This window comes from Lycium barbarum, chromosome 8 (assembly GCF_019175385.1).
Source record: "Lycium barbarum isolate Lr01 chromosome 8, ASM1917538v2, whole genome shotgun sequence".
Taxonomy (NCBI): Eukaryota; Viridiplantae; Streptophyta; class Magnoliopsida; order Solanales; family Solanaceae; genus Lycium; species Lycium barbarum.
The window spans coordinates 3,504,892-3,527,400 of NC_083344.1; the positions used below are offsets into that span (position 1 = coordinate 3,504,892).

Consider the following 22,509-nt stretch of genomic DNA (forward strand, 5'->3'; position numbering starts at 1 on the left):
TATATATATATATATATATATATATATATATATATTTTACTTTTTAAGGCAAACTTTTAATTATGCCTTAAGGAAAAGTTCCGCCTTATGTGGCATACTTTTAGTTATGCCTTAACTAAAAGTGTGACTCATAAAATATAACTAAAAGTATACCCCATAAGGTGGAACTTTTCCTTAAGGCATAACTAAAAGTTTGCCTGAAAAGTTCTGCCTTATAAGGTATACTTTTGGTTATGCCTTAATTAAAAGTCTGCCCCATAAGGCATAGTTCCTTAAGGAAAAGTTTTGCCCCATAAGACATAACTAAACTATGCCTTGAGGAAAAGTTATGCCCCCTCCGGCATAACTTTAGGTTTTCCTTAAAGACTTTATGCCGGATCCGGCATACAATCCCTCCAGCCCTGCCTTACAAAATTATTTTTTTATTTTATGTCTGAGCGGGGTTCGAACCCAGAATCTCAGATATCCAAGCTAAGGACAAAACTTAAAGACCACAAATATGAGGGGTAAAATTTAAAGACCGTAAATATGAGGGGCAAAATTTGAATACCATCATGCCAAAAGAAGTGCGAATTGCCCATTTGACTCCATAGTTAAAAAAACAAAAACAATATGGGCCTAAGCCCATATCAGACTATACAAGCCCATTACCCGAAGCAACAAAAACCCTAGCACTATATCCCTTTATTGTAAACCCTAAAGCATTCTCTCTTTCGTTTCACTCTTTTTCGCAGCTCCACTAAAAATGGTAATATTCCGTAATTTTTCCCTTTTATAATTTCTTTAATTCACAGTTATTCTGTTAATTTTGTTTATTCAAATTTGAAAAAAAAAATAATGTATTTGATTTTAAAAATGGTGAATTTATGTGCTGAGTTCTCTAATTCTGATTTTGTTTATTGACATTTGAAACAAAATGTATTTTTTTTATATGAATTTTCACTTTTCTAACAAAATGCACGTTTGTTACTACTCCGATTTTGTTTATAGAAATTTGAAAAAAAAATTGTATTTTAATTCTCTAATTTATTTCTTCACAGTAACTATGTATGTTTGTTACTACAACGATTTTGTTTATAGAAATTTGAAAAAAATAAAAATGTATTTTAATTTACGATTTTTCACTTTTTCTAATTTCTCTAATTCACAGTTATTTACGATTTTGTTTATAGAAATTTGAAAAAAAATAAAAATGTATTTTAATTTACGAATTTTCACTTTTTCTAATTTCTCTAATTCACAGTTATTTACGATTTTGTTTATAGAAATTTGAAAAAAAATAAAAATGTATTTTAATTTACGAATTTTCACTTTTTCTAATTTCTCTAATTCACAGTTATTTACGATTTTGTTTATAGAAATTTGAAAAAAATAAAAATGTATTTTAATTTACGAATTTTCACTTTTTCTAATTTCTCTAATTCACAGTTATTTACGATTTTGTTTATAGAAATTTGAAAAAAATAAAAATGTATTTTAATTTACGAATTTTCACTTTTTCTAATTTCTCTAATTCACAGTTATTTACGATTTTGTTTACAGAAATTTGAAAAAAATAAAAATGTATTTTAATTTACGAATTTTCACTTTTTCTAATTTCTCTAATTCACAGTTATTTACGATTTTGTTTATTGAAATTTGAACAAAAATGTGTTTGATTTTATTATTTAGCCGTTCAAGAGGTTTGTGGAGATAGGAAGAGTTGCACTCGTTAATTACGGGAAGGACTATGGAAAGCTCGTCGTCATCGTTGATGTTATTGACCAAAATAGGGTACTATTTTATTGCTTTTAGCTGAATATTTACATTTGCGATTTCTTTTTTAGTTTTGCTAGAGAATTAGTTGTAGCATATGTTTGTGATTAAGCTCCCGTTTGACCATAGATGTTGAAGTTGTAACTTGAAAAATTTGAGTTTTTGAAGTGGTGTTTGGACATACATTTTACCTGAGTTACTTGGACTCTTTAAAAGTGTTGCTGCATCCGTGTTGGATCCTCGAAAAAGACACTACTTTTGCATGATCCGACATGCACCTGATGACATTTTAGGAGAGCCCGAGTAAATTGATTGTTTGAATTTTTGTGAGTGGAAGTGAAGTTTCTCCCAAAAAACGGGCCTGAGCCATTTTTTGGAACTTGAAAATATTTTGAAGATGAATTTTAAAATCTGATCAACTTTCATGGCCAAACGGATATTTGAAGAAAAAATTTCAAAATCTGATTGAAAATCTATGGCCAAACGCTAGCTAGGGTACTATTTTATTGCTTTTAGCTGAATATTTACATTTGAGATTTCTTTTCAGTTTTGCCAGAGAATTAGTTGCAGCATATGTTTGTGATTAAGCTCCCGTTTGACCATAGATTTTGAAGTTGTAACTTGAAAATTTGAGTTTTTGAAGTGGTGTTTGGACATACATTTTACCTGAGTTACTCGGATTCTTCAAAAGTGTTGCTGCATCTGTGTTGGATCCTCCAAAAGACACTACTTTTGCATGATCCGACACGCACCTGACGACATTTTAGGAGAGCCTGAGTAATTGATTATTTGAATTTTTGTGAGTGGAAGTGAAGTTTCTCCCAAAAAAGGGGCCTGAGCCATTATTTGGAACTTGAAAATATTTTGAAGATAAATTTTAAAATCTGATCAACTTTCATGGCCAAATGGATATTTGAAGAAAAAATTTCAAAATCTGATCGAAAATCTATGGCCAAACGCTAGCTTAGAGTAACTTTAGGCGGGGTTTTGTTTTTTAGTTTGCAGATTCAGGTTCTGAATTTTTGCCAAAAAAGTGTTTTTTGAGCTTTTTCAAGATTTTCAAATATTTCCTTTTGTTTTTTGCCAAACGGAGCTCAATCAAACACATGGTTCAGAAAACTTGAAAACTGAGTCTGCAAACTCAATCCTTGCAAAAACTCGAAAGCACATGGCACCTTAGTTTTAAAGGACACCTAATTCATCTTGAAAAGATAGATGTTATTCAGTATTGAAGATAAATTTGCTTGAATAGAGTGGAATGGATACATAGAATTCGTATAGCTAATCTCAAACTAGTTTGGATTAGGCTTGGTAAATTGATTGATTGATTTCAGTGTGGATGCAACTTTTATGGTTTGGAGCTGCTGGTCACATGTTTCTAGGAAAAATTGGGTTTTCATTTTTTTTTTAGCTTTCCAGCTGTTTATAAATGATGTGTAAATATGATTGATTGCAGTGGAATACATAGAGGATTCATATAGTGCATCCCCACTAGCTTGGGGTTGAGATGCAGTTGATAACTTGATTGCTTGGTCTTAGCACAGATGCATTTTTATGGTCTGGACCTGCTATCACATTTTTTCACAAAAAAGAAGAAGATAGTATTTCTTTTACTTTGTTAGTTTTTTTAAACGTAGGATCCATGCATGGCCTATGATGGAATATTATATATGCCTACATTGTCTGATCATATTAACTTGATTGAGCAAACTTGTCTGAGGCCTTGTATATGGATTCGAGAAAAGGAATTTGTGATTTTGAAATTAGCAGTTCCACATCATTTATTATTGTTGAATATTTGTCTTTCTTACCAAAGCAGTTCTAGCGCATGCTGGTTCCATAAAGTTCTGTCAATTAAAAGTGAGCCTTATTGTTGTAATTCTGTCCATTAAAAGTGAGTACTGTGTTCTTTTCGGATTGAGATGTTGATATTCTGTGCAGAACGAATATTTACCTTTCAAATAAAGTATCTCAGAATGAGGAACATTTGCCTCTACACAGTTGTAGTACTCTCCATTGACCGGTCCAGTGATTTTATCGGTTTTTTTGTTAATCTAAGAGTGAAATTTTGATATGTGGGGCACAGTTCTAAAGTGATCATGTCCAAAATGTCAAAATAACTTTGTTCACTTTTCCTAAACTAGTCTTCTGGTGAATTTTATCATACCACCAAGGGCACATCTTATTTTCTTGAGGGACCACTCAAGAGAGTTTCGGCTTCTTTCTATTTCTTATATGTATCTCATGCTTACTCAATCTCACGGTTACTTGAATTTTTTAGTTTACTTGGAATTATGATTTTCTTATCTATTCTAACAATATTGCTATCTCTTTAAATTGATAGGCTCTTGTTGATGCTCCTGACATGGTGAGGAGCCAGATGAACTTCAAGAGGCTTTCACTCACAGATATCAAAATTGACATCAAAAGGATTCCAAAGAAGAAGACCCTGATTGCCGCGATGGAGGCTGCCGGTAAGTGTGGATGCATTTCCTCTTCTAGATGATTTGGAGCGGATATTACTATACCAGCTCTTTCTGTATCTTATACTATATGTAAGAAAAGTTTGTAGCTTGACTAACTTTCATTTGCTTGATCTCCTCCCAGATGTGAAGGGCAAGTGGGAGTCCAGTTCCTGGGGAAGGAAGTTGATCGTGCAGAAGAGGAGGGCCTCACTTAACGACTTTGACAGGTTTAAGCTTATGTTGGCAAAGATCAAGGTATGATTGCGTTTGTATTCAAGTTTAACTGCATTCAATTCTCACTTCATTTAGTCTCTCACTAGTTAGTGGACCCCAATGTTACACTTTTGGCTCCACAAACTTTTAGTCCACCAATTTGTGAGACAAAAAGAAGCGTCACACAACTAATGTCAGTCGTATGAGGCACAAAATAAAGTTTTTTCATCCAAACAACTTTGCGTGGATTACTTGAAAGAGTTAAAAGAATGGGCTTTCGTTGATTGAAAAATGCAGATGCCACTTGTTAAGGTCCCAATTATTCTTACAAACTAGTTTGCGCCCAAATGTGTACTTGTGAAATAACCTTCACGAAACTGAACATAGCTGGCTTTACTTTTAATTGCATCATCTTTTTACCCTTGTGGTTGTGTATCAATCTGACTCATTTGTGTTGACATTGCAGAGGGCTGGTGTGGTGAGACAGGAGCTTGCAAAGCTTAAAAAGGAAGTAGCAGCTTAGGAACTTTCTAAGTAGTTGAGATTGATTTAAAGCAATTTTGGAAGTTGTAATTTTACCTTGAGGATTATATCTACCTACTCAAACAAGAAAAACCCTGTTTGGTATTTTCTTTTCCTTTTGCTTGTTTTAGACGTGGTGGGAAATTATTTTTCTGATCTATGATGTGTGAACTGTTTGTTTCCAAGAATGCTTGCTCGGTTATTTCATATGTTCTCGTTTTGATTATTACAGGCAATGAGTGTCAGTTAGCCCAGGAACGTGAAGAAGCATTTTACCGAGAGGTTGTCCATTTGTTATTGAAAAACAGAATGTGCTTTTAGAGAACTTTCAATTTCTGAAAACTTTTTATTAGATGAATTGATATAGGAATCTCTGAAACTTGGTTGTTTGGTTATTGATAAATTGAAGGTGTTCAACCGAAAAATCAAACGATACGAAAACAGCGTTAACTTTTCTATATGCAGTTCGTAACATGGCAATATCAGTACCTATGAAAGAATTTAATTTTGTGTCGTTGCAATGTGAAATCACGAGTACAAGATATGTATAACTTCTATCACTTAATCATAGATTAGTTTTTAATTTTTAGAGTTAAATTGCTTAGTGTCAAGGTTATGGTTGAACTGCATTGTTCATTTCTAGTAATGTCTTAGTTTTTTCTTTCACTTCTCCAATGAGGAAAAAGAACACTTTTTTTTACGGTTGAAAGTATAAATTTTATTCAACCAGTTGGAAATATTTACAACACCCGCTCTTTTGTACTCTAGAGTCAGGTCTAAGCAAAGATATCCTCTTAAGAAAACATTAGCTTCACTAGTCCGATTCCACCTTCTAGGAAGGGTGAATTGACTTTACATATTCCTAACAAGGACTGTTAAATTTGTCAAGTATTGGTAACCATTTACAGTGTTTCTGTCCAACTATATGAATTAGTAGGATGATCTCTTTTACTCTATCCACCTTGCCTTTGCCTCTGCCTCCCTGTTGAAATCTCCTGTTGTTCCTTTCATTCCAGATGGTATAGACTACGGCTGCAAACCCACTCCCAGAATTGTCCGGAATTGGTTCCTGGTCTTTGTTTTCTGAGATATCCACAACACTTCAACATCTATCTATCTGTCTGTTAACTCTCAACCAGGGAAGCATCTGTTGCCATATGATTAGAGTAGTGACACTCAAAGAACAAACGGTCATGTGTTTCTACTTGATCCTCCCCACATAGGATACAACTTGTAGGGACTTAGAATGCCCCATTTTAGCAGCCTGTCTACTGTCGATAACCTTCTTTGGATTGCCAGCCATATAATAAAGTGATGTCTAGGAAGAGCACCTTTTAACATTGCCAAAGACTTCCAAGGGACTTTAGGCCAAACTGGTAATAATGCCATATATGCTTTCTTGATGCTAAATTTATTGCCCGTCACATATGCATTTATATTCTGGGTCCCTAATGAAAACCATTTCTTGATATCAAATATCTTCCTCACTAACCAACTTGCTCGCTTTGGAATCTTCATTCCTTGAATATCCTAATTCTTTATGTATATGTTGCGTATCCACAGAGTGTCTTTCTTCTTAGTCAGAGTCCACCAAAGTTTACTGATAGCTGCTTTGTTCCAAGTCACCGAATCAATAATATTCAGACCACCTGAGGATTTAATTTGACATAAACTGTCCCAAACTACAAGAGCTTTGTTGCTGTTGTCATTGGTCCCATGCCATAAAATTTCCTGCAAACAACATCTCCTTGTAAACCTTTTTGGGCAATAGAAATACTTGTGCCCAATATGTTTGTATTTCAAACTACACACTATTGATCAGTTGTAATCTTCCTGAATATGAGCGGAATTTAGAAGACCAACATCTGATCCTTGTTATAATCTTTTCCACTAGCTGCAGTGGCGGACCCAGAATTTTGAGTTCGGGGGTGCTGGACCCAGGAATTTTGAGTTCGGGGGTGCTCTATTAACTATTTATATCTGTTTCCTTTATATTTTCTATACAGCTATACACTCCGTGACTGAGTTTAATGGGTGTTGAAGCACCCAAAATTTGCACATGGGTCCGCCACTGACTAGCTGCATACATTGGTTGATTGTAAGCTTCCTAGATGATAAGGGCACACCTAGGTATTTGAAAGGTAGTGAGCCAAGTGTGAACTGAAGATCTGTGATCAGTTGATCCCTGAATTCCCTTGAGACACCATCTATATATAGGGAACCCTTTCCATATTTTCTTGAAGTCCCGAAACAGTAGATAAATGCTTAAAAGCTTGCAGCATCAGATCTATAAACCATTCGTATGCTCTACAACACATTAGCAGGTCATCAACAAAGCATATGTGAACTACCTCCAATTTAGAGCATCTTGAATGATATTTAAAATTGGGGTTCAGTCTAAGTTGCTTCAATGATCTATTAAGATATTTCATCACCATGGAAAACCATTAACTATTAAGGAATAGCTAATTGTACTCACAAACTCCATAATCAGATTAATCATTTTGTAAGGAAATCCAAACTCTATTAATAGCATCCTCAGAAATCCCCACTTAACTGAATCATATGCCTTTCTTCTGTCTATTTTATCATGCATCTAGGAGAGATGGATTTCTGCATATAACCTTTAAGTAGTTTATGTGCAAGAATGACATTATCCAATATATTCCTTCCTTCAATGAATGCTGACCGGGAGGGATCAACAAAGTAATCTACCACTGTCTAGCAGTTAGAAGCTTAGCTATTATTTTGTACATAGTGGACCATGTAATAGGTAGGAATTCTTTAACAAATGTTGGACTAGTGACTTTAGGGACCAATGTAACATTGGTCCTGTTGACTTCTTTTAGGAGCTTACCAGTGCTGAAGAATTGCACAACTGACCTCCTTCCCTATACTTGGCCAAAATTCTTTAAAAAATTCAGCAGGATATCCATCCATTCCAGGTGCCTTGTCTAGGGGCAATGCTTTTACCACTTGCCATATCTCTTCCCTTGTTACTGGCCTTAGTATATGTTGTTATTTCTCTAAGGATAGGCAGGTACCATCTCTAGCAATTTTTAGATCTATACCTGGGAACACTGGGAAAGCTTTTTCAAGAAGTTTCTTAAAGAAGTCTATGAACTCAGCTTGAATTTGTTCAGCATCAGTCAGCTTGACATTAAGTTCATTGTATATACAAGCAACTCTGTTCCTTTCCTGTCTAAACCTCAACTGAGCATGGAATATTTAGAGTTAAGAGTCTCCTGCATTTGCCATATGGCTCTAGATTTCTGTCTGAGGATCTTCTCAGTATTCCACTTCTATATCAAGAGAAGAGTATCTTTCTCTTCCAGAATGAGCAGTGGGTTGAAATGATCCTCATTTGGATCTGCTTGCACCTGTTGAAGTGTATCCCTCAGGGTCTGAATAGATTCTATACATGGGGTACCCCTTAATCTCTTGTGCCCATACAGACTGTATTTTAGCTTGGTATTCTGGTTGGGTCATCAAGACATTAAGTAGTCTAAATGGGGGTTTAACTTTAGTTCTGGTGGTTAGGGTGTTGATAAGGACTGGGGTATGATTAGACCATTCAGGCGGCATATAAAGTGTCTCAATATTGTTGTAATCTCAGAACCAGTATTGGTTACCAAACACCCAATCGATGTGGCTGTAGAACGTCTCTTCAGCTCCTATCTTGTTACTCTAAGAATATTGATTACCCCTTTTTGTAAGTTGCCCAACCCCAATGTCGTCAATACATGATTGAAAATTAATTGTCTCCTAGAATGAACTGTGCTTCATTGATTCTGTCATCTACATTGAGGATGCTGTTAAAGTCTCCTAAAGTTAACCATTGCCCCTGAGCATGCCCATTTATCAGTCTCAACTCTTGCCATAAAGGTTTTCCATCCTCCACTGTATGCAGCCCATAGATAAAAGTAATATAACGGTTGAAGATAGAAAGTTGGTCCCAGTCAGTGGCGGATTCAGGATTTTTTCACTCAGGGGTTCGAAAAAAATAACAAAAGCTAAATATAAAAAACTGTATTGTCCTTGGGGATCGAACCTAAAACGCTATAAACAATTTTGGACACCCTGGACCGCTTGAGTTAACCTTTTGTACTTGTTCAGGGTGTTCAAAAGTTAATATATGCACGTAAACACGATTTTTTTTTTTGCCGAGGGTGTTTGGGTGAACACCGTCACAACCATGTACATCCGCCCCTGCTGGCAATGTATATGTTGTGCGAGAAAAAGAACACTTCTACCAGTCATTATTCTCTAATCATCATCTAAGTGGGAAGAAGTGCAACCTTGAACTTTATGGCTACATAAAGGTTAACATTCAACGACGTCTTAACTATTTATGATGTTTCAATTTGTTATTTCATTTCTCTGCAGAAAAGAATTTCTACTATTGTCCTCTTGAGTCGTTTGGTTCTGAGACTAAGTTATGTATGTGTTTAGTAATGCAGGGATTCGTTTGGTTCTGAGACTAAGTTATGTATGTGTTTAGTAATGCAGGGATAGTAATGCAAGCACGGAGTACATGAATAAGTAATGCATGTATTAATAATATAATGATTATTTCTTGTTTAATGATTGATATATTTAATATTAGTACATAATACTACTCCCTTCGTCTCAATTTATGTGATATAGAGAGTGTTTGAATTGGCTTTTTGAAAGTAGCTTATAAGCTAAAAATCATAAGTAAATAATACCCAACTTTTGGCTTATTTTTGTACTTTTCTTGCCTAAAAAGCACTTTTTATTTTTGTCAGACTACAAAATTTAGAAAAGAGTTTAAAAGTCAATAAACACTTAAAATAAGTCAATCCAAACACCCTCATAGTTTGACTGGACATGTAGTTTAACAAAGAAAAGAAGACTTTTGAAACTTCTGATCTAAAACAAGTCATAATTATTTGTGTGACTGTAAAAGGGGAAGTTTTAAGTTAAATTATTTCTAAATATAAAAATATATCATTCTTTTTGGGACTGCTTAAAAAAAGTATCACATAAATTGGAGCAGAGGGAGTATATATTGAAGTGTTCATTTATTCTTTAAATAAAATTTAAAATAAATGTTCTTACTATTATGAGAGTTAATTTTATCATTCGAAAATATTAATCCATATTTTGCTCCTACCTATTTTATTTCGCGTTCTACCTCACATAAAATAATACTTTAATTTCGTATAACTTATACAACTATTATTTACGAGGACTTAAGCTGATTTTTATATGAAAATAAAATTTTCATAAACCTTAACTAAACATAATACAAATCAATACTGAATTTTATGTGAAGATTAAAATCTCCTCTAACCCAAACCAAACGGCCCTTAAGTGGGGAAACATATGCTACAAAGCTTTGAACTTTGTGGCTACTAATGGACTCCCTCCTATTCAAAGTAATTGAGGATTTAGTCTCTAAAAATTAACCCCAAATAATTAAGGTTTAGGTCTATCAAAATATTTTATTCGTTCTTCAAATTTATTCTTGACACATTCTTAATTTAATAAATAAAATTAATGCTTGTTATACTCCCACCATTCCATAATAAGTGACTTTTTAAGCTTTTCATTTTGTTTCAAAATAAGTTATGATTTAGGATTTCAAGAAGAAATTGGTCTTCTTCTTCTTCCAAAATGACCCCTCATTTATATAATCAATAATCATTAAGTTTTTCTTTTTTTAGGCATTTAATTAGGGATAAGTTAGTAAAAACACTCATAATTTTCTAAGAGTGAGCACTTTCGTAAGGGGTGTGCATAAGCCTAAAAAGCCACTTATTATGGAATGTAGGGAGTAGTTTTAACGCCCCTCTTAATTAAGGGTCTTTTAACAATATAACTCTTAGGGGTTTGGTACGTAGACACAATTATCCCAGGATTATAATCCTGAGACTAATTTATCCTATCTCTTGGGATTAATGGGATATCTCATTTTTAAGTTTGGATGCACTTTAAACTTTGTTTGGTATAAGGTATAAATTTATTGGGATAAATTTATATCTTTTATCAAATATGGTACAAAATCAATCCCACAATTAGTGCTGGAATATCCCAATTAATACCGTGTACCAAACGACCCCTTAATTTTTAAGAGTAAGTGACTTAATTCATTTGCCCAACTCTAAAATCTTAATTATTTTGGACGGAGAAAGTAATAACCAATTCTCCTCTCTATGAGTTGACTGGTAAAAATTATCCAAGGCACAATTCCCAAATAGCTTCCTTTCTTCTCTTCAGTCGTACACTTTACCCCCACACATATAGTATACTAGATGGCGTATGCCCGTACTTCGCACGAGCCCAACATTTTGGATTATAGGATATCTATGTGTATGTAGTTGTGTTTGAGTAGTGATAATATATATATATATATATATTTTATATTGATAATAAACATATATAAGTTTGCATTGTTTTTATGCGCGCGCGCGCGCACGCGCACACACACACACACACACACACACACATATATATATATATATACTATGTTCAAAACACGATTAATATAACATTATAATTTGTGTTCCGTATCCAAAATTTTATTATATTAGTGTTAATTTATTAATACTTTTTAAAAGAGAAGACTTGTTTAAAAGGAAATTATTTTTCTCCCTTTGAGATAAAATAATAACAATATTTAAGCAACAGTTGATACTTGTAATTTTAATTCGATTAATTTAAAGGTGTAAAATATTCTATTATTAATGTATGTAGATTCAATACTTATTATTTTTTTATCAAATTTTGATTTGGATAATTCTAGTTCTAATTCTAATTATTAAATTAATTTTACATGTTTAAAACGAAACAAAGTAGAAATTTGATTTTCTATTTAAATGAAGAACCACTATTTTTTTTTAATTTTTGGTGAATATTCTTGGTTGAGCTCATTTTACTTGTCATGTTACCTTTTGCACCTTTTTTAAGGAAACGTCAATTAGAACTATAATTTGACTAATTTAACTTATTTATTATTTGATCTCTATTTAATATTATTTTTTCTTTTACGATATTAATCTCTTTTCACATTTATTAGAGTAAGAATAAAAATAAAAAAGTAATTAAATTTTACCTTATTTTAAAATATACATATTTTAATTATATTTATATTAGTAAACATAACGAATAAATGACATGGTGAAATAGCAAATGCAACAGTTAAATATCTAGATTAGATCTCAGGCTAATATAAGAAAAGAAAGAAAATTATATAGTTTAACTACTTAATCTTTTGAAGAAAAGCAATAATATAGGGTTCATGATTTTTGTTGTACAATAATTTCATTTGCTCCCACTAATGGGTTGATACGCATGTGGCAATGAATCCACCATTATTGATTTAATGGGAATACTTTGGGAAATTACATGAATATTATTTAATTTTTTAATATGGGGTGCACGTTTTTTTTTTATATTGCTTGTTTTTTTAATATGAGGTCTACTTTTTTTTTATATTGCTTATTTTTTTAATAAGCAGTCCACTTTTTTTTTACATGAGTTTGGAGATGGTGGGGTCCATTTAAAAAAAATAAAATTACATGAGTTGCAGGTGGACAACGAAACCATCCCCAACTCATGCTTCTATTATAGTAATAAAAATAAAAATAAAGACCGTTTATATTTCGTCTTCTTAATGTTATTCCTCATTATTAGTGTGAGACGTACGTGTCTAAAATTATACCCAAAAATATAAATTTTAAATCTTTTGGTTTTATGACTTCTTTAGCAATTTTTGTGTTCAATTTAAATCATTATTTCTTTTTTCCCAAACTTCTTTTCTTTACATTTTCTCTAAGCGTACCTTTACCATTTTCTGAACTGATTATCATTATTTAAATATCTTTTTTTTTGTTGCAATTGTCTCCTTCTTTTTCACGTGGACCCCACCTTAATTTTTTTAATCTCTACTATTATAGAAGAGTGGAACCCATCTTAATTTTTTTTTTCATTTCTATTATTATAGAAGATTGGGCCCCACCTTAATTTTTTAATTTTTTTTTCTTATACTGTTTATATTTCGTCTTCTCATTATTGGTGTGAGATGTATGTGTCTAAACTTATACCCAAAGGTATAAGTTTTAAATCTTTTGGTTTTATGATGTCTTTAGCAGTTTTTGTGTTCAATTTAAATCGTTATTTCTTTTTTTTCTAAACTTCTCTTCTTTACATTTTTTCTAAACGTACCTTTTCCATTTTCTAAATTTACTATCATTATTTAGATATCCTTTTTTTGTTGTTGCAATTGTCTCATTCTTCTTCACGCGGACCCCAACCTTAATTTTTTTTTACAATTGTATCCTAATTCTTTACGCGGACCCTACCTTAATTTTTTTAATCTCTATTATTATATATAGAAGAGTGGGCCCCACCTTAAATTTATTTTTTTTCTTTCATTTTCACAAGATTGGGCCCCACCCTAAGTTTTTTTAAAATAATCTTCTTTTACTATTATAGAATAGTGAGACCCACCTTATTTTTTTTTAAAATGAGTGACTGAATACCAAACTATATAGAAACTCATGTTCTATATAGTAGACTAGATGATGAAAGTCCGTGCTAACACAGGCTCAACACAAATAGTATCACATTTTTTTTTAGTTTGTGTAAAAAAGAATGATATATTTTTATGTTTAGAAATCGTTTAACTTGAACCTTTCCCTTTTACCTTTAATGAAATGATTTAAATCCACACAAATATCTATGACTTGTTTTAGACCACAAGTTTCAAAGTTTTTTTTTTTTTTAACTTCGTGCTTAGTCAAACTATGTCACATAATAGGATAGAGAGAGTACGTTTTAGTAATATAATTATGGAATTTTTATTATAGAAAGTATTATAATTCAATTAATTGAAAATGTCAATAAATTATTTTACTTAATCTCTTTCTCCCATATATGGCTTTCCTGGTTTATTTCTTCAATTGAAAGATTTGAAATATACCTTCTCCTACCTAGTTTCATGCCATCATCTCTTTCTACTCAACAACACTGAAAAGCAGCTTCATGTGTTAGCATCTATTGTAGTCTTAAATTTTTAAGTATATATGTGTATACGTTTCTTGACCGTTTATATTTCGTCTTCTCGATGTTATTCCTCATTATTTGTATGAGACGTATGTGTCTACAATTAGTAGGCGTTTGGACATGCGATTTCATCTCATGAGATGAAATCCAAATCATCCAAAAGATGAAATCCCAAATCATCCAAAAAGGCTTGATTTGGGATTTGAAATCATGATTTCAAACAATAAAAATGTAAAATTTTATCCATAGATTTATGTTTTATAAAAAAAGACCCATAAGTTGGTAGATATATTTACTAATCATGTTTACCAAACATTTGTATTAAATATTAATCTACAAGTTGGTAAAATATATTTACCATGTGGAAGGATTATATTAAAGAGTAGTTACATTACTATTCATGCTAAATTTTCCTTTTTATTTAACTAAAGTTTGATCAATTGACGTTGTATTTTTTAGAAAGACCTTCTAGTTGCGTATTAATTTTATTCCGAACTATGATTTACTCATTTGGTAAGATTGTAAAATAATTGAATTTTTTTGATGGTTTTCACAACTTGTGGGGTTTTTATGTTTATAAAAAATACTGCAACTTAAGAAATTCAAATTATATGTCCAAACATGATTTTATCTCATGAGATGAAATCATGTCCAAATGGCTCCTTAGTGCATTTTTATCCTTACCCAAAGGTATAAGTTTTAAATTTTTTTGATTTTATGACTTCTTTAGCGGTTTTTGTGTTCAATTTAAACCGTTATTTCTTTTTTCCTGAATTTCTCTTCTTTAAATTTTCTCTAAGCGTACCTTACCATTTTCTGAACTTATTATCATTATTTAAATGCCCTATGTTTTTTTATTTTTCTGTAATTGTCTCCTATTTCTTCACGTGGAACCCACCTTATTTTTTTTTTGCAATTGTCTCATACTTCTTCACGTGGACTCCACCTTATTTTTTTTATCTCCTACTTATTCATGTGGATCCCACCTTAATTTTTTTTTAAAAATATTTTTAACTTAACTATTATAGAAGAGTGCGTTGATGACCAATTCCACTCTTAAAAAAATAATATAATATAACTAGAAGGCCTATGTCCGTGCTGCGCACAGGCTCAACACTCTAGATTATAGTGCATCTATGTGTATGTAGTTGTCTTTGAATAGTGATTATATATATATATATATATATATATATATATATATATATATATATATATATAAAGATAGATAGATAGAGAGAGAGAGAGAGAGAGTATATATTATGTTTAAAACACGATTAATATAACATTGTAGTTTGTGCTCCGTATCTAAAATTTTATTATATTAATGTTTACTACGAATACAAAATCGGCAAATTTATTAATATTTTTTAAAAGAGAAGTCTGTTTAAAAGGAAACTATTTTCCTCTCTTTGAGATAAAACAATAGCAATATTTACGCATCAGTTGATACTTTCAATTTTAATTCGATTAATTTAAAGGTGTAAAATACGTATTAATTTTTATCAAATTTTGATTTGGATAATTATAATTCAAATTATTAAATTAATTTTACATGTTTAAAACGAAACAAAGTAGAAATTGATTTTCTATTTAAACAAAGAAATCTATTTTTTATTTTTTGGTAAATATTCTCGGTTTAGCTCATTTTACTTGTCATGTTGTCTTTTGCATGGTTTTTTAAGAAAACGTCGATTAGAATTATAACTTGACTAATTTACCTTATTCATTATTTGATCTCTATTTGATATTTTTTTTACGACATTAATCTCTTATCACATTTATTAGAGTAAGAAAAAAATAAAAAAATAATTAAATTCTATCTTATTTTAAAATATAAATATTTTAAGTATATTTATTTTAGTGAACCTAGCAAATAAATGACATGGCGGAATAGCAAATACAACACTTTAATATCTAGATTAGATCTCAGGCTAATATAAAAAAAAAAAAAATTGTATGGTTTGACTACTTAACTTTTTGAAGAAAAACAATTTCATTTGCTCTCACTAATGGCAATGAATTCATCATTATTGACTTAATGAGATACTTTGGAAATTAGATGAATATTGTTTGATTTTTTAATATGGAGTGCACTAATTTGCACTATTTATATATATATAAATCCATTGTATATATATACGGAGTACAAACTACAATGTTATATTAATCGATTTTGAACATAGTATATATATATATATACTATGTTCAAAATCGATTAATATAACATTGTAGTTTGTACTCCGTATCTAAAACTTTAGTACATTAGTGTTTACTACGAATACAAAGTCTGCACTTTTTTTTTACATTTAATATGGGGTTTACTTTTTTTTTATATTGCTTGATTTTGTTAATATGGAGTCCACTTTTTTTTATAGTGAGTTTGGAGATGGTGGGTTCCATTTTTTTTTTTTTATATATTGCTTAATGTTGTTTAGTATGAGGTCCACCCTTTTTATGCATATAATATATATACATTTACTATGTTCAAAACACGAGTAATATGACATTGCAGTTTGTGCTCGGTATCTAAAATTTTATTATATTAGTGCTTGCTACGAATACAAAGCCAAGACTTTTTTTTTAACATTATATTTTTTTTAATATGGGGTTCATTTTTTTTTATATTGATTGATTTTGATAATATAAGGTCCACTTTTTTTTCCCATGAGTTTGGAGATGGTGAGTTTCACTTTTTTTTTTCTTTTTTTTATTGCTCGATGTTATTTAGTATGGGGCTCACCTTTTTTTTAAGGGACAACGGACGACGAAGCATGAATCTAAACCCATGCTTTATATAGTTTCTTCTTTTTTTGTTTTTATTTTTTATATTGCTTGGTGTTGCTTAGTATGGGGCCCAACCTTTTGGACATTATTAGTTTGCACTATTTTTATGCATATAATATATATATATATATATATATATACATACACACACTATGTTCAAAACACGATTGATATAACATTGTAATTTGTGCTCCGTATCTAAAACTTTATTATATTAGTGCTTGCTACGAATATAAAGTCTGCATTTTTTTGATATTGTTTATTTTTTAATATGAGATTCACTTTTTTTTTTATATATATATTGCTTGATTTTGTCAATATGAGATACTATGTTCAAAATACAATTAATATAATATTGTAGTGTGTACTCCGTATTTAAAATTTTATTATACTAGTATTTGCTACGAATACGCACGTGACAATGAATCCATCATTATTGACTTAATAAGATACTTTGGAAATTACATGAATATTGTTTGATTTTTAATACGGGATGCACTTTTTTTTGGATATTATTAATTTGGGCTATATATATATAATATGGGGTGCACTTTTTTTTTGACATTATTAATTTGCACTATTTTTACGCATATATTAGAATTATGGGGATCACAATTTTTTTGCTCTTTTTTTTTACAATGTTTGTTTTTTTAATATGAGATTATATATATATATATATTGCTTAAGTTTGTTAATATGAGATACTATGTTCAAAACACGATTAATATAACATTGTAGTTTGTGTTCCGTATTTAAAACTTTATTATATTAGTGTTTGCTACGAATACGCATGCGACAATGAATCCATCATTATTGACTTAATGAGATACTTTGAAAATTATATAAATATTATTTGATTTTTTAATATGGAGGACATTTTTTTTGACATTATTAATTTGCACTAGTTTTTAATATTAGTTGTTGTTTAATATATATGGGGCTCATATTTTTTTTAAAAATTAGAATGAATTATGGGGCTCATAATTTTTTTAATATTAATTATTATTTAATATATAATATATGGGGCTTATAATTTGTTTTTATTAAATTGGGACGGACGACGAGAAAGTGAACAACTCACTCTTGAATAGTAGTAATAAAAAGTAATAAACTCTTACTAATAAATATTTGTTTAAGAGGTCTCTTTTTTTCGAATTTTTTTTGTTTTGTTTTTTTCAAAGAAGCCGCCACGTCTCGTCTACCATTTAAATTTTTTAATAATTCTTCTATATTTTAATGGTAGAATGATGAAAATGCCCTTTAGTATATTTAAGACATGTTACATTTCATTCATTATTAGACCCACAATCCCAATCTTACGTGATCTTCATCAACATGAACATCTTCTCCAAGAAACCAAATGCTAAAAGTTTGATTTTTAAGTTCTTGATTTCATCAAATTCAGTTTTTTAAAGAACCCCTTCTATTTGATCATGCAATTTCTAACTCAGACTAATTTTTTTAAGAACCCCTTATGTTTGTTCATGTAATTTCTACCTTATAATAGTTTTTTAAAGAGCCCCTTTTTTTGTTCATGTAATTTCTACCTTATAATAGTTTTTTAAAGAACCCCTTTTGTTTGTTCATGTAATTTCTACCTTATAATAGTTTTTTAAAGAGCCCCTTTTGTTTGTTCATGTAATTTCTACCTTAGAATAGTTTTTAAAGAGCCCTTTTTGCTTGTTCATGCAATTTCTACCTTAGAATAGTTTTTTAAAGAACCCCTTTTGTTTGATCATGTAATTTCTATCTTAGAATAGTTTTTTAAAGAACCCCTTTTGTTTGTTCATGTTAGTTCTTATGGGTGTTTGATCATTCATAATATTGAGCTGTGATTTTATTTACTTAGTGCTAAAGTTTTTTTTTGAAGATAAATATGGTCTGGGACTGCTAGTCATTTTTTAGAAAAAAGATTGGATTTTCATTACTTTGCTCTTTACGAAGGATCCTTGTATGGCCTATGATGGAATATTATATATGCCGACATTGTCTGAACATAACTTGATTGAGCAATAGTATTGTCTGAGGCCTTGTATAGGGATTCGAGAAGAATAATTTGTGACTATGAGCCCGTTTGGATTGACTTACAGCTTAAAGTTGTTTGCAGCTTATAAGCTGAAAAAAATAAGTTGGGGTAGTCCAACTTATTTTTTTTGGCATATAAGCTGTTTTCAGCTTATAAGCTGCTTTAGATAAACTAAGTCAAATGGGTCCAATTATTTTTTTGAGCTTATTTTAAGCATAAAATGACTTTAAGCTGGCCAGCCAAACACTCAAAAAAGCTGAAAACAGCTTATAAGCCAACTTATAAGCCAATCCAAACGGGCTCTATGAAATTAGCTGCTCCAGACCATTCATTATTATTGAATATCTGTCTTTGTTGCCAAAGCAATTCAAGCGCATACTAGTTTCATAAGGTTCTGTCCATTAAAAACGAGACTTATTATTGTAATGTTCGGTCTGTTTTTCTGTTACAATCTGGTATGGATACCATAGAGGTTGTCACATCTTTGCTAGTAGACCACTATGATAGGTTTTTATGTTAATCTAAGAGTGAAATTTCGATATGTGGGGCATGGTTCTTAAAGGTTCATGTCCAAAATATGAAAATAGCTTTGTTCACTTGTCCTAAACTGTCATAAGGGACCACTCAAGAGACTTCCTGCTTCTTTCTATTTTTTTGTTATTTCATGCTTAATCTCAATGGCACTTGATTAGTTGAGTTTACTTTTAATTGCACAGATGGTAGCCGGTGCTGAATTGATAGATATGTTAATGTTGGAAAAGGATGACATTATGAATTTTATTTATCTTTGATATGCTCTTGTTGATGCCCCTGACATGGTGAGGAGCCAGATGAACTTCAAGAGGCTTTCACTTACAGATATCAAAATCGACATCAAAAGGATTCCAAAGAAGAAGACCCTGATTGCTGATATGGAGGCTGCCGGTAAGCAGTGGCAGAGCCACACTATGCCGATGAACCCCTCGGCGGAAAAAAATACTGTTTTTACAAAGTTAAAATTATTTTTTATGTATATATAGTAGATGTTGAACCCCATTAGGCTTCTTCGTATGTTTATTTTTTTATATTTTGAACCCTCGGCGGAAATCCTGGCTTCGCCACTGCCGGTAAGTGGCTACATTTTCTCTTCTAGACGATTTGGAGCAGATATTAATTTAGCAGTTCTTTGTGTATCTTAAATGGAAGAAAAAATTGTAAGCTTGACTACTCTCAATTGCTTTATGATGTCCTCTCAGATGTGAAGGGCAAGTGGGAATCCAGTTTCTGGGGAAGGAAGTTGATAGTGCAGAAGAGGAGGGCCTCACTTAACGATTTTGACAGGTTTAAGCTCATGTTGGCAAAGATCAAGATGCGATTGCATTTGTAAAATTCTCAGTTCATTTAGCCCAGTAAACCAGACTGCTTTACGTGGTTTACTTCGAAGAGTTAAAAGAATAAGTTTTTTCATTGATAAAAAAGGAAAAATGCAAATTGCATGCTTGTGGTAGAATGCATTACGGTCCAATTATCGTTACAAACTTGACTCGCGCCAAACGTGTACTCCTGAAATAATCTTTATGCGTCCTTTATATAGCTGGCTTTACTTTTAGGGTGTGACTGCTATGAAGGAAAATGTTATCCATGGAAAATATTTTCCTAGACAATGTTCTCTTGGAAAACAAGTGGGTTTGTTACTTTTTTTTGTAGTGTTTGGTAGGAAGCAAAAAAAATATTATCCCAAGATCATTTGTATGTAATCTAGCAAAACATTATGAGGGTGGGGAGGGAGGGTTCTTGCGTGGCGGCTGGTGGGCTGGTCAAGGGTGCGGGTTGGGATTTTTTTTTTTGGGGGGGGGGGGTGTGGGTTTGTTTGGCCTGTTGGGTGGGTGGGGAGGAGACAATGAAGTTGAAATGTCATTTATGAAACTTGTTTTTCCTACTTCCATTAAGGAAACCACTTTCCTCATTTTTAAGGAACTTGTTTTCCTAGGAAAATGTTTTCCAAACTTTCTGGCCAAGCATACATGGGCCTGCATACGAAACACACCTTAGTTGCATAGTTTTTCTACACTTTTGATTTTATATGAAACTGATTCATTCGTGTAGACATTGCAGAGGGCTGGTGTGGTGAGACAGGAGCTGGCAAAGCTTAAAAAAGAGGTTGCAGCTTAAGAACGTTCTTATTAGTGACCTTGATTTAAAGCAATTTTGGAAGTTGAAATTTTGCCTTGAGGATCATATCTACTCAAAACAGAAAACCCCAATGTTCTGTGTTTTATTCTTTTCCTTTTTGCTTCTTTTAGACGTTCTGGGAAATTATTTTTCTGATCTATGATGGTGAGTTGTTTGTTTCAAGGAATGCTGAGGTGATTATTTCATATTGCCTTGTTTTGGTTATTACTCCCTCCATAGTTTTTACTTGTTCAGTTTGTATTTGCACTCTCCCTTAAAGGAAATTATTGGCCATTGATAACTAGAAGGTGTCAATAAAAAAACCAAACCAATGATTGCTTTTATGTAAATTTACTTGCAACTCATATTTTTAGGGACTCAGCTACATCAGTTTTGTGAAACTTAGGTTAATATTCAACTAGTTTGTTTAAGATTTAAGGTTCAACGACATTTTTAATATTTGTCACGTTTTAGTTTTTGTTTCATTTCTCTCCGGAGAAAAAAGTAAATCAAGTCTGGGGCTTCATTAAGGTTAAGATTCAACTACACCTGAACTCAAAATTTTCTTATTTTTTTTGCAGTAAAATAATTACTCCCACCATTGTTCACTAGTCATAATTAGGGTAAGTTTGGTGCAGAGGTAAATTATGCACACGGATTAGAAATGTAGGTATTAAAAATTCCTGAATTAGTAATGCATAGATTAGCAATTCATGGATTACCTGTTGCTGAACAATTCGTATATTATGAATTTGTACACAACACATAATTTGCATTAAATAAAATAAACATTACATATTTTGCTATTTAAGATGGTTAATTTTGTCATTTAAAAATATCAATTCATATATTGCTAATACTCACATGCATAAAATAATATACATATTCCCGTATACTTACACTAACTCTTATGTGAAAATTAAATTTCCATAAACCTAACCGCACGAAACAAATTAAAGCTGAATTTTATATGGAGAAGTGGAGATTAAATCCCCTCTGATAGGAACTATAATCCATCGATCACATAAGGATAGTGACACAATTTATCTTAAGTACGACACTATAACCCAATAACGATCTTTCTGAAACTGTCAGTATAATTCACTTATGTAGAAATTCTATAATCCACCAACTTGAAAGCTATCAATATGATTTATCTTAGGTAAGGTACTACATAACCCAATAACGATAATCCATAATCTCTCAACATGATCCATCTATAACCCATCATCAACGATCACTTAAAGGCTATAGACCTGATTCATCTTAAATAGAACTTATAACGCATCCGGGGGCGGATCCACCCTTTAGGGTGGGGTGGCATGGCACCCCCTAGAATAATAAATTTTTATATACTTATATTGTAATTTGCTTAAATTAGGTTAAATATTTGATCATGCCACCTCCAGTCGTAAATTAGATAAAGGTGCCACGGCCGGTAGACACAAGTTTGAATTTATCTTGAACATTTTCCGACTCCTGTTTTTCTTTGTGCTTTTTTACTTTCTTTATACCAGTAATTCCCTTTTCGGCTCTCCCAATTTTCTATTTATCTTTTTATTA

At 31.6% G+C, this 22,509-nt stretch overlaps 2 protein-coding genes and 2 non-coding genes across 4 annotated transcripts; all 4 read left to right on the forward strand.

The window, feature by feature from the left end:
* Positions 1-613: 613 nt before the first annotated feature.
* LOC132605722 (large ribosomal subunit protein eL14z) lies at positions 614-5,143 on the forward strand. Its single transcript, XM_060318921.1, has 5 exons — positions 614-748; positions 1,672-1,773; positions 4,100-4,229; positions 4,363-4,475; positions 4,900-5,143. Exons 1-5 carry the CDS (start codon positions 746-748, stop codon positions 4,954-4,956), a joined length of 405 nt encoding a protein of 134 aa, XP_060174904.1. The 5' UTR covers positions 614-745; the 3' UTR covers positions 4,957-5,143.
* Positions 3,401-3,481, forward strand: LOC132608532 (small nucleolar RNA SNORD34). The gene has a single exon (XR_009570443.1). It is a non-coding gene; the product is annotated as a small nucleolar RNA SNORD34 (small nucleolar RNA).
* A 13,578-nt stretch (positions 5,144-18,721) lies between the features above and the next one.
* Positions 18,722-18,802, forward strand: LOC132608533 (small nucleolar RNA SNORD34). Its single transcript, XR_009570444.1, has one exon. It is a non-coding gene; the product is annotated as a small nucleolar RNA SNORD34 (small nucleolar RNA).
* Positions 18,803-19,103: 301 nt separating this feature from the next.
* LOC132604944 (large ribosomal subunit protein eL14y-like) lies at positions 19,104-20,532 on the forward strand. The gene is made up of 2 exons (XM_060318297.1): positions 19,104-19,719; positions 20,031-20,532. The coding sequence occupies exons 1-2, from the start codon at positions 19,611-19,613 to the stop codon at positions 20,159-20,161; spliced, it is 240 nt and encodes a 79-aa protein (XP_060174280.1). The 5' UTR covers positions 19,104-19,610; the 3' UTR covers positions 20,162-20,532.
* Positions 20,533-22,509: the final 1,977 nt, after the last annotated feature.

Bases quoted from the DNA above. Each gene is read 5' to 3' on its own strand.
- LOC132605722 (XM_060318921.1), top strand. The intron at 1,774-4,099 runs GTACTATTTTAT...TTAAATTGATAG, and splicing joins ATGTTATTGACCAAAATAGG to GCTCTTGTTGATGCTCCTGA. The intron at 4,230-4,362 runs GTAAGTGTGGAT...ATCTCCTCCCAG, and splicing joins TGCCGCGATGGAGGCTGCCG to ATGTGAAGGGCAAGTGGGAG.
- LOC132604944 (XM_060318297.1), top strand. From the start codon at position 19,611: ATGGTGAGGAGCCAGATGAACTTCAAGAGGCTTTCACTTACAGATATC. The intron at 19,720-20,030 runs GTAAGCAGTGGC...ATGTCCTCTCAG, and splicing joins TGCTGATATGGAGGCTGCCG to ATGTGAAGGGCAAGTGGGAA.